Source organism: Paralichthys olivaceus, chromosome 15 (genome assembly GCF_024713975.1).
Source record: "Paralichthys olivaceus isolate ysfri-2021 chromosome 15, ASM2471397v2, whole genome shotgun sequence".
NCBI lineage: Eukaryota > Metazoa > Chordata > Actinopteri > Pleuronectiformes > Paralichthyidae > Paralichthys > Paralichthys olivaceus.
The window spans coordinates 880,001-892,275 of NC_091107.1; the positions used below are offsets into that span (position 1 = coordinate 880,001).

Here is a 12,275-nt window from a genome sequence, read left to right on the forward strand (position 1 = left end):
TGCTCAGCTCACTGTGTTTTGCCAGCAGTAGCACGGACGTCCACACGGTGGCATCGCTGCTGAAGCTCTACCTCAGACAGCTGCCGGAGCCTCTGATTCCTTACAGCTGCTACCAGGACTTTCTGTTATGTGGACAGACGCTCAAGAGTGACCACACACAGGTAACAGCTCAGGACGCCGTCAACATGTTGGTTAGTTAAGCTCCTGACATAATTATTTGACCTTTAGTGGTTTTACTCCGCTGCAGGGACGTACAAGCGAAATGGACCCTGAAAGAAATCATCACCTTTTCCTTCCGTCTTGTTCTCTTTCTCTTGTTCTCCACCCCTTCATCCCTCCTTCAGGGTTTGAGGGAGTTGCGGAGTCTTCTTCACGATTTGCCAGTCGCAAACTTTAACCTGCTCAACTTTATCTGCCAGTGAGTCTCTTCCTTGATTGAGTTCGAAAAGTACTGATGGAAAAAGTGGACATGAATGTAGATATAAATGTTTGTGTGCAGGTTTCTGAACGAAGTGCAGAGTTACTCCGGCAGCAACAAGATGAGCGATCAAAACTTGGCCACAGTGTTTGGGCCAAACATCCTCCGAGCTAAAGCTGAAGACCCACAAAGCATCATGGGAGGTAGACAGATCAGCTGGCCCCCGGCGCTGGAAACTGATGTAGTATTTGTGATATCACACAAAGGGTCGTCCACGGGTTTTTCTCTGTGTTCCAGGTGCAGCGTTAGTCCATGTGCTGATGTTGGAGCTGATCAGGGAGCACGAGTCTCTGTTTGCCAAAGTCTCTCCACCCATGTCCTCGTATCCACCTGAAGGTTCACATGCATCGCCGAGTGCTCTGAGGCACCCTCATCTTCAGACGTCACCCCGGCTTCGCCAGCTGTCCATGCCGCTCATTGCGGAACGCTCTAGAGAGCCCGGACAGTCCACCACAGAGGCACAGAACCACCGGTACGACAGAGTTACGACTACAACAAATTCAAATATTACATTTTTGTATTATATGGTTCCAGTACCACAGTCGAGCCTGACCATCCTGTTTTACTTCTAAACCTAGAAGTCTTCCACCCCCTCTTCACCCATTTCATTAAATCCTGGTTTTACCTCTCACACCTCGAGAAGAATCCACAGAATCTTCTCTCCCTACATTCAATCTCTCACCCTCATCCATCCGTTCTAATTTCTAAACACAACCTTATATACTAAAGAGTTGATTATCTTGAAATCTCTTTTTTCTTTCAGTAGCTTTATCTATGGTGCTGCCGCCAACCTAGACTCGTCCTGGGGCCAGAAGAGACTTCTCGGCCATCGCTACACCTCCTCCCACCCAGAGAACTGCTTCTACCCCCTGCCCTCCTCCAGTCACCCCCCACAGCACCAATCCGAGAGACCGGATTACCACCAGGATCAGGCCGGTCAAGGATCACACTCTGCAAATGTACAAGCTTCTACAACCAGCCTCCAACAACAAGACCCTCTGCCAGACAGCTCCAAGCCCAGATTGATACTCGTGGACTGGTCAAAGCCGTGGCCAGATCCTGGAGAAGCAGAAGCTGGTTTCTGGAGCTCTGGTGCTGCAGATAGAGAGAGTGCAGTGCAAGATGCAGCTAGTGGGGGCAGCAGTGAGGCACAGGAGGACAGCACCCCTTCTGCCTATGACAACCTGGACAGAGTGTCTTTACACCAAAGGATGGAGGACGTCACTGGTGAACACCCTGAAACCAATGATCCAGGAGACCATATTGGAACTTGTGAAGAGGAGGGAGAACCAGAGGAAGCTCAGCAGAGAAGGGACTCCTCGTCATGGTCGTCCTACGAGTTTCTACCACTGGACAAGAGCACCGGCGCTGTGGGGGCGGTTAACGCCGACATTTCACCAAAGAAACCTGAGAGGTTCTCATCCAATCAGGCAGCAGAAGAGCAAAACTGTGATGGTGGTGATCATGAAGACACCAGCAATAACAATGATGACGATGAAGATAATGATGACGATGATGACAGCGTCCACCATCTCAACTCCCCGGCCTCTGCACTCAGTGCCAGCCCCATCAGCACAGGCAGTTCTGAGGTGTTCCTCCCCTCTGGTCCTCCAGACGTCGATGGGCCTGAAAATCCACCACAGTCCTGGGAGGCTCACTCAGTCCTGGCCAAGCTGCAGCAGCAGATGGCCCAGCAGAAGGCCGAGTACCAGGCCAGGATACAGAGGTGAGACAGTCTCTGCTTATTTGCACCAAAGGGACTAAAACATGTCAAATTATAAGTTGGAAAAAAAGGTTAGCCATGTATGTTAGCCATGTTAGCTCAGAATCCACGTGATATTTTATGTGTGTTGCAGGTTGGAGCGCTGTAATGACGTCCTTGAGCGGCAGGTGGCAGTGCTCCGGGTCAATCTGCAGCAGCAGAGGCGCAGCCAAAGTGTCACCGAGATCAAGATCCGCAACATGGAGCGAGCCAAAGCCGATGCCGATCGAAGAAACGACACGCTGCAGAGAGAAATGGAGATGTTCTTTCAGATGTATGGAGAGAAGAGAAGAAGAGGACGAGAGGAAGGGAGAGGAGGGGGGAGTCTCTAAAAAGAAAGAGAGAATTTATTTGGAACAGTCAGAGGAGGATAAAGCAGGAATGAGCCTGATGGAAGGGACGGACGGATGAACAGGGAAGGGGAAGAACACGATGATGACAGAAGATTCAACTTCGAGGCTGATGGATTAGTTGAGTGGAGAAACTGATGGACTCTGCAAATTCTCAAATTCCTCAGACAAACTGCATCTTTCGAGGAGACGAGTTGAGAAACCACATCATTCCGTCTGAATTCATTCCTGAACAACAGAGTTCTGGTGGATTCCTGGGAACTGAAGGCTGGACCAGACTATAAGACCGTCAGAACCGCTTCCGCCCACACAACAATCATTAGTCTGTTGACCGAGGGGATCGGTACCTGGACTGATCCGACTGGAACGCATGTCAGATGTTGAGGGTGAGGCCCGGATCAGAGTTGGTCCACTGCCTCCCTCATTCTGTCTTCTGCTCAGACTCTCACGATCAAATGTTTCAAGAAGAAAGTCAAGATGAGTCTCTGAGATATCCTTTCTGACAAAAAGAGTTTCAGTCCCAGTTCTAAAAAAATATGAGGGGCAGCGAACTCATAGCCAAAGTTCTGTAGTCTGAAGTGGGCTTCAGAAAACTGTGATGCACAGAACGTTCACACATCTGATTAGTTGGTATTTAAAGATTTCTGGATGATTTCACTCTGACTCTTTTTGCTATGATGATAATAACGATAATAATAATGAAACTGACTGGATGCTACATTAAATGATTAGTTTTTCCAGAGACCTGCAGTGCAGCATCGTACCGTCTGAAACTGTTTTCACAAAGACTGAGTGTGTCGACCTCTGAACATCTGTTCCCTGCATGAAGTTTCCAATAAACCAGAAGAGAAACAGTGTTTTTCACACAGAATGTAAATCAGTAAAGACTTTCCGTGTATTTGAGCCTGGTTGGTTTTAACTTGGTGTCACTGAGGTATGCTGGGTAACTCGGGAGGAGAAATACAATTTAATTGATTTTATTTTTGTTTTGTTGAGATTTGAATGATCGACAGGAAGCTCCACTCTGACGACAGAGGAGCGACAATTTCTTAAAATCAGAAGCTGAATTAACGCTGGGAGCAGGTCAAAGGTCAAGGTCAAGAAAAATATGAAGATTTCTCTGCAATTAATTGACAGAATCTAAACTGCGTTTTGCTCATAAGATTATTCCTCATCCTGGGATTTTATATTATATCTATAAAACATATGATGGCCTCACTTTGAAGGGATATGATGTCATAATGTGTCTGACGGTGTCGGACAGTGGGTCTGATGGTGTAATAGTGAAAACTGAAGCGGTCAGTCGTGAATAATGTGTCAGCTGGGATCATGTTTCCAATAAGATCAGAGACACAATCTACGACTTATTTAAATCAGGTGGAGGAATATTCGTCTGATTTGCTTTGTGAAAACTCACACATTTATCACACCACAAATAACTTGCTCTTATCTTGGTGATGAGACTGTAACATTTATTTTCAATTTCCAAACTGTTTTGGCAACAGGAGATAAACCATATAGACAGTGTGTGAATCAAGGAGAACGTCTCTTAAACAGTAACTGGAAGAAATTCTTAACAGATGAACAGAAACAGAGATTCAATCTCTTTGTGCGACTTCATCGTGCAGAGGAAATCCAGACGTGTCGCTTCAGTCAGGGACGATTTAAAGGGAACAGCGTCACACTTACTGAAACACAAATCACTTGTGGACAAACAGTCATATTCATTTCTTATTTACAGTCGCTGGAGGCGAGAGCTTGTTTTGTTCACGTGAAAAAGGGAACACACACACACACACACACACGCACGCACACACACACACACACACGTCACGTTACACATGGATAAACTCTACTACCAGGAAATGGACTGTTTCCACTTAATAACTAAAAAGTGCAACAATAGGAACAGCGTCGTTTTCATTTTCTGAATCTCACACTGAACTCTACGAACCCTCAAATACACCATCTTACAGCGACCTTGCATATAAACTCAGTTACTGACTGCAAAGCTGTAGAAATAGTCCACAGCCTGTAGCCGGAGCGATCACTGGAAATGCACTGGTCTATAAATGAAAACACCTTTTTTGTTTTTGCGAGGTGGGATTTTTTTTCTTCAATGTTTCCTGTGACGACTGAATTCCCCTTCAAAATAAAAAAACAAAAGGAAGAGAGTTTATAAAGCTCTTCCAGTTTAGAGTAAAAGATCTCAGCAGAAAGCAGCTCTCTCTCTCTCTCTCTCTCTCCAGTCGGTGCACTCAGCACAAATCAGGAATGCTTCATATTCGCAGGTAGAAATCGGAGGCAGACACGACTGAGTTGGCTGAAAGCTTAAGTAGGTTTTGAAATTAGAGTCGGGCCAATTTAATGGTTGGGCGATAAAACTCAAACGAGATGAGTCTTCTACAGACACATCAGTAATCAGATAAAAACTTTTATTTTACAGAATAAATGCTGAAAATAAGTGTATTTTGTTGTATTTATAATATTTAATACTTTTGAAATGATGGTTAAACTATAAAATATCAAGCCTCAGTAACATTTCTTTACAACATCCAAAAGAGCCAATATTTTAAAATAAATATATCTCAGAATTCTTTTCACACCAAAATCTTGACTCTACTTTAAAACCTTTTCTCCAGCAGCTCGTCAGCATCAGTCTCATGCAGCTCTGACTTTTACAAATTCTCACACCAGGTGGGTTTTTCTTCTTCTGGTCCTGAAAACTAAAAGTAAGTAAAGTAGTAGAACATTCTATACATTAAAACATTTTAAGAGACAAACGGTAACACAAACCAAACCAGTGGAACGTTTCAGTGAGCAGGAACCTGCCAAAGTACCTGAGTCAAACGGTTTTTTTTCTGTATTTTTTGTTCTTTTGTTTGGATTCATCTCAACTATGAATCTACACTGAAGGAATTGGTTTTGCTTCTTCTCTCCTCTCTGCTTAGTGAAATGCCCCTTTAAGAAAAGGAATGAGAAGTTTCTCGAGACTGATAAGATGTTAAACATTATCGAGAGTAAAGAAATGTTGGTTTGCAGAGCAACACGAGAGCAGGTTTGAGTCGGGCTGAGTGGGCGTAAAGTGCATTGACAGAGAATCATTTAAATCATCTTCAACTTCACCTCGACTTTTCCTCGGGAATAAATCTGACAGTATCGCTCCGCGTCTTTGGGACTCGGAGGCTCGGTTCAGTAACATCGGTCGACGTCAACATGCTGCAGACACGTGTAACAGTTAGAAGAGTGACGAGTAAGAGAAATGTTTGATTTTACAGCGAAGCAGAACAGTAAATACGTCAAAGCGGTGCGGATGGGAAAGCTGTGAAGACGTTGCACAGTTCAGTGTTTGTCTGGTGCTGCTGTTCAAGGTCCCATGAAATAGTTTTTTAATTTTTAAGTTGCACATAAGTCACTGGAGCTGCTCACCTCAGGTCTGATCAACGTATTGATCCGATTCCACGTCTTTAAAGTATGTTAGCGTCACCCGGAGGGAGGAGCTTTTACTTAACTCACAACTTCACAACAGCAGTTGTAGCAAGTTCTGTTTTGAGAGCGAAGAAGAAGACGGGATTTTTCCAATTCAGAGTTTATGTCAGCAACGTAGAAATTATTCACGAAGGGAACAGTGACGTGTTTTATTCAAGACGTCACAAGTGGAACCGGATTCTCACTCAGTATCGGCAGATAAGTAAAGTCCCGGTATTAGAATCGGCATCAGAACAAGGACAATGGTTTTGAAATATCTCTGATGTTTTCTCTCCTAAATAAATCCTCTCACTCCTCTTTACTCTTTTCAGCGACGTCACTTCGTTCCCAGATCTTTAACTTTAAGTGTCATGCTAACAGGGACGATGTACAAACTATTAAAGAGCAGTGTTGCTGTAGTTGTGATTAAATGGTGGATGATGTGACTGTAGCTTCAGAGATACCTGGTACCAACACGGTGAGGTTTATATTTCATGGGACCTTAAAGCGGCTTCGACAGACGTCACGCCTCAGAAGCCGGAGGGCGTCAAGACGTTCATGTCTCTGGGTTTGAGCTTGTGCGGTCGTGGTCCCTGCCGCCGACCTTCCACTGTGGGGATCTCCATTTTGGGAGGAGCAACCTTCTGAGCGTCAATGCTGTCGGACATCCGCGTGGCCTGCGACTTCATCACCTCCATGGGGGTCGGCTTCTGGGCACCGCGGTACGCCTGCAGAGCAAAGCCTGCTGGGAGATGAAAAAAGGAGAAACCACATTCTCATTTTTTTGGCAAAGATATATGAGCTTTCTGGACTCATCCTGTTTCTGTGGTGTGTTTGAGTTCATCAGAAAAACAGGAGAGTGTTGGAAGAAGATCTTGATGTTCAACACATGTGTGCACAGACGACACCTGAGGTTATTTTATCTCCATGGAGGAGGAACGCAGAGAAAGTGTGAGCGTAAAATACATTTTATGTATTTAATTCAAATGGAATAAATGAATGAATGAATCACATTACTAATATAACATAAATATTATATAATCAAAAACTCTTTATATTTTAAATATCTGTTTCTGGTCTCTGTGTATTATAGTTAGAATAATAAATTCCTGCTAATGCATCAACATAAACTGTTGAAGCTGATATCAAACAGAATCTGAACATCGGGAAGTCTGTCAGTCACTTCACTGTTTATCATATCAAAGTGAATATTTTTCTACTCATGCATTAATGTGAATAATAAAAGATACTAAACACAATTTGGTTATTTAAAAGTCTACAAACCTTTGCTCTTAAGACTCAACCTCAAACATCTGTCTCTTGAACCACCTACCTAAAGTCATCCTGGGGAAAAGACTTTCTCAGTTTCCAAACTGACGGAATCGTCCAACATGTGAAAATCTAGACACAGTTTCTCGTCGTCGGTGATCTGACTCTGAAATCAATGAACTGCAGAGAAACTCTGCTGCAAAAGCAAATAAGTGCAGAGCTTCACAGACGATCCGCTCTAATGTTAGTCAGTGTTTACCGTCGGGCTGAAGGTCATTTCTTCATCTATTAACCCAAATACCCAACAACAAAAACCTTCCAGTGAGTTTCTGTGTTTATCTTGAGAAGCCGGAGACAAAGAGGATTTTGTTTCTCGCTGTGAGGACGATGAAATTTACCTGCAGTTGACGAATCTGATCCCAGGTCAGAGGTCGACTTATGAATGAATGGACGAGGCGTGAACACGCTCCACTTCTCGACCGCGCCTGCAGCTGTTTCTCCTCCCCCCATGTCCATGCTGCTGTTGGAGGAGCTCATACTGACCTCTGACCCCGAACTACCAAACCAGGTCCTGCAAAACAAAAAAACAAAGCGTGTAAAGTTGACCCAGTTAACGATGTCCAGGGGTTTTTAGGTCAGGATGGAACGGACTCTGAGGTTCTACGCATCAGGAGAGTAAAAATGTGTGTGTGTACCTGCGTTGTTGCTTTGGGGAGCTGTGAGGTGTGTTGGATGGAGTGGACTGGGCTGAGGAGTTCGGCCGCTCTTCTCGGGCCTCCATACTCTGGATCTGGAGTTTCTACAGAGCAACAAAACAAGTCTTCAGTTTTACTGTTCGAGCAGGATCAGTAAAATCATGGTGGTAAACTTATGTCTGCATGTGTCTTAAATCCTGCCTGAACATCTGCTCACAAATATCAGTGACATCTTGGTTGCACTGTTTATATGTGGTGACTGTGTGATTAGGTTTGTTCACCTGGAGAGACTCTGGCATGCGGTGGTGGAGTCTCGTCTCCTCAGCGGTGAGGCCTTTGTGGGGCGTGTAGCTGGTGTCGGTGAGGCCCGCCCTCTGCTCAAACCTGTGCATGCTATCCTGAGTCTGCTCTGAAAGACAGAGGGAGAATATTTGAAATCAATAACGAAGATAAACGTTAAAACCGTGTGGTCTTAAAATGCAGTTTTTTTAAAAAAGTGAACAGAGGTTGTGGGAATCCTGAATCTCAATGCTGACGACGAACATTCTTTTCTTTTTACACCACTCACAACAGCATTAGTTATTCTTCAGCTTTGCCAAATTTCCAACATAATTAAATTAAACCCTTCTTCAGGCAGAAACTTATCTAAGGGGTTGCCACTCTTTTTGTAAGTTCCAGGACATTTTCAGTGATATGACTGACAGGGCCGTGTCTATGGCCATGACTTAGCTACCTTATATCTCACATGCTAATATCTCCTCTCGGTGTTGGGAGCTCTAATCGAATACCTGGCAGTTCGTTCTCAGCCAAAAGAGATTATTTCTAACTGTCATTAACATCTGTAACATACTGGTGATGAGGGAGTTCATGATGATGGAGGAGGCCTTGGTTTTCACTACGCCCGGTGTCCTTTTCTGCAACGCAGGCTGACTCACTGCTCCGCTCTCATCCTCCTGTTGGACACACATCATCATCATCATCATCATCATCACCATCATCATCACCACCACCACCACCACCATCATCATCATCATCATCATCACCATCACCATCACACGTCGTGTGTGTGTTCGGGAAGCCCCGTCTCACCTCAGCCAGCTGTGTGAACTTCCTTTCAGGTATTATGGGCCGTCTCCACAAGTTGTTGATACTGATGTCATGGGGGGGCGTGGACATGGGGGCCTCCAGGTTGTCATCGTAGCTGAGGGCCCGTCGGGTCATCCCGATGGGAAGCCTCATCCCGCCCATCCCGGGACCCTCAATGGCTGTGGACACAAACAATGAGGACAACTTCACAACAGATCTTTCTCACAGCAAATCAAGAGTTTTTTATTTAACTACTTTTGGATAAAACATATTTGACAAAATACCGGAAGATAGAAAAAGTATTTACAAGGATATATAAAAGTAGTTTAAGTTATAGTTATTTTCTTTCTGTAGCTACAATTTACATAAATCCCCTCAATGCCTCACGTGCAGCTTCAAGAAACCCTCACCTGGTAAATCACCTGAGCCAGACATGCTTTCAGAAAGACAGTGAACACGACCAATCAGGACAGGACCTGGACAAAAAGAGATGGAGAGAAGTTTTCCAACAGTTAAAACTACAAACACGTCAGGTAGTGGACAGAAAACCCGACAGTGAACGTCCATCTTTCCTCTCACAGCAGCAGTGAACACGAGATGCAAACAGAGACTTAAATAAGACGGCTGGGGAACAGGCTCTCACCTTCCTGCTACAAAACTGCTATCTGCTGAAGTGGAGTGGAGTGGAATGGAGTGGTGGCAACGTTACATCGGAGTGTCGGAGACAACCCAAAGCCTCTGGCAATGCATTGTGGGTGAGCAGCAAGGCCAGGGAAGCAACTGTGGAGACATAAGATGTCAAAGGTCAAACATGAGACGATGTCATCTATTCAATTTTGAGGCAGTTTGGAGTTTGGAGACTATCCAGTGAAAACCTGTTTAAAATGTGAAATGTAGAGAAACCGACGAGTTAGTGAACTGAACCTAATTATTCTACATGTGTTGTGAATATATTAACAGTTTAATTAAAAAGATCAAGGTCAACGTCTGTGTATCAAAGCAATAATCAGCCACGACATGTTCAACTTTACTGAACCACCTTTAAATCTTTAATTGTTCATTTTTATCTGCTATTTATTTTCTTATAAAATGTTGCTTCCTGTTAAGTGCATTTAAATATTTTCCAAAGTTTCTGTTAAAAGGAAAACAAAATGGTTGAAAAGATATATATAAATGTAGGTTTTTATTTCTGCAGGAGCAGATTAGGTCGTGTCTGAAGTTGCAGGATTATTCCAGAGGATGATGTCAGACTAGAGGCTGGATTACAAAACCCCAGAGGCTGCAGCATCCTCACTGACACCAGAGGTTTACTTCAAAATAAAAGCACACTATCTGAGATGGGAGCAGTATTCATACAGGAGATATGTTGACAATTCAATTCTGAATATGTGGAAGAGTCAATACAATCAATGAATGAAAGACTCACAAGATGATGTAAACGTGTAAATCTATATAAATACACACACAGATAAACAACCAGCTGAACATTATGAATGGATATATTGAAATGAGGTTAATGTTTCTGAAATCTGTGATTGTTTGATTGTGTAGCAGTGGTTAATTAAATAAACTGAGACTTCTATAGAACAAATGTGTTGTTTCACTGAGTAATATCATGTGATTAATCATTTAGTGCATCACAGAGTAAATATATCAATATAAATCAGTTCACAGCAGCTAATTTAACTATTTCTGCTGACCGAGGCCTCAGACCTGCACAACCAAACCTCATTCAGATATTGGTCACTTTAAGGTTTTTCACAGTGAGGGTGATGGGGATGTTATTGAGAGCGACGCCATTAAGACTGAAATGGATTCATAAAATAAAACTAAGAAATATGTGAATCATTTAACAACATTATCTTTAACAAGTTATGTTGCTGTTGATTCGATGACGAAGGAAACGTTGATCAGCCATTTTTAAAACGTTATTTTAAACGTTATTATTCGTCCGGACTTCAAGATTGAACGCAGACAACTAGCTAACAAGCTAAAACCGAGCGTTAGCAGTTGGACACGTCGACTGGGAAGCGTCGCGTTGTTAAATCGTCTGTTTTGTCAATGAGGTTTGGTGGCGGAGCTAGCGGGGTCAGTCCGGGATGAAGGACGAGAGGATGCCGCCGAGCTGGCGACGGACGGCGGGCATCACAACACGGAGCTGTCCCGGGGCTCTGCGGTGGTTTCACTCACCCGAGAGCGATGGCGTCTTCAGAGGGACCGCTGCGACACGGACGACCCACCGACCTCCACCGGACCGCGAAGAGAAGCAGGACGGAGCCGCCGAACAGTCGCCATCATGGCCCGGTTCTTCACGGACGGTTCTTCAGGCAGGGACGAGACTACGACGGTGCTCCCGCCAAGTATCGCGAGAGTTAAACGTGACTCTGTGTTAAAGGCCCAAAACATCAAAATATAAATAAATAAATAAATAAATATAAATACAAATAAATATACAAATAAATATATATATATATATATATATATATATATATATATATATAAATACAAATACAAATATAAATATAAATATAAATATAAATAAATATACATATAAATAAATAAATAAATAAATAAATATAAATACAAATAAATATACAAATATATATATATATATATAAATACAAATACAAATATAAATATAAATATAAATATACATATAAATAAATATAAATATACATATAAATAAATATAAATATAAATATAAATATAAATATAAATATAACATATAAAAATAAATAATAGAAATCCTGCTCTAATAATAAATAACCCTTCCTCATTATGGACCATGACATCATATACATCACACAATGGCTTCATTCTTATAAAGTTAAAATCATTATTATTATTATTAAAACATTCTTTATATGATTAAATAACTATTTCAAACAAAATTTAAAAAATCACATAAACTAGTTATTACACCTCCAGTGTCTATTCACTCATCTGTTTTATTATATATATATATAATTATAATCAAAATAATAAAACAATCTACTTGTGATAAAATAATATTGAAAAATATTAAAATGTATTTCGATGTAAATTAGAATAAGAAAAAGTTCTAAAAAGACTAAATACAATCCATCCATCCCTGAGCCCCGGGTCCTCCTCCCTCAGCCCCGGGCCCCGGGTCGTCCTCCCTCGGTCCTCCTCCCTCAGCCCCGGGT

General features: G+C 42.6%; 2 protein-coding genes across 5 annotated transcripts in view; one reads left to right on the forward strand and one right to left on the reverse strand.

The window, feature by feature from the left end:
* LOC109644545 (rho GTPase-activating protein 24-like) overlaps positions 1-4,523 on the forward strand; it is a 7,679-nt gene extending 3,156 nt beyond the window's left edge. The window contains exons 4-9 of one of the 3 annotated variants that reach the window (XM_069539635.1): positions 26-161; positions 345-418; positions 500-621; positions 716-950; positions 1,245-2,204; positions 2,335-4,523. In XM_069539635.1, the coding sequence (XP_069395736.1) occupies positions 26-161; positions 345-418; positions 500-621; positions 716-950; positions 1,245-2,204; positions 2,335-2,572 (1,765 nt within the window). In that variant the 3' untranslated portion in view covers positions 2,573-4,523. Of the gene's footprint in view, positions 1-25; positions 162-344; positions 419-499; positions 622-715; positions 951-1,241; positions 2,205-2,334 lie in introns of all 3 variants that reach the window. The other 2 variants (XM_020109947.2, XM_069539634.1) reach the window with 2 other exon arrangements.
* On the reverse strand, positions 4,045-12,206 carry LOC109642270 (putative monooxygenase p33MONOX). Of its 2 annotated transcripts, XM_020106975.2 has the most exons (10): positions 12,187-12,206; positions 11,299-11,492; positions 9,752-9,888; positions 9,519-9,584; positions 9,112-9,287; positions 8,873-8,975; positions 8,304-8,431; positions 8,023-8,126; positions 7,726-7,898; positions 4,045-6,803 (listed from the first exon to the last, which is right to left on the reverse strand). In XM_020106975.2, exons 4-10 carry the CDS (start codon positions 9,541-9,543, stop codon positions 6,589-6,591), a joined length of 924 nt encoding a protein of 307 aa, XP_019962534.2. In that variant the 5' UTR covers positions 9,544-9,584; positions 9,752-9,888; positions 11,299-11,492; positions 12,187-12,206; the 3' UTR covers positions 4,045-6,588. The 2 variants fall into 2 exon arrangements, with proteins under 2 accessions (XP_019962534.2, XP_019962536.2); XM_020106977.2 differs by lacking the exon at positions 12,187-12,206 and having other exon boundaries at positions 4,045-6,800; positions 11,299-11,529.
* Between the last annotated feature and the right edge of the window lie 69 nt (positions 12,207-12,275).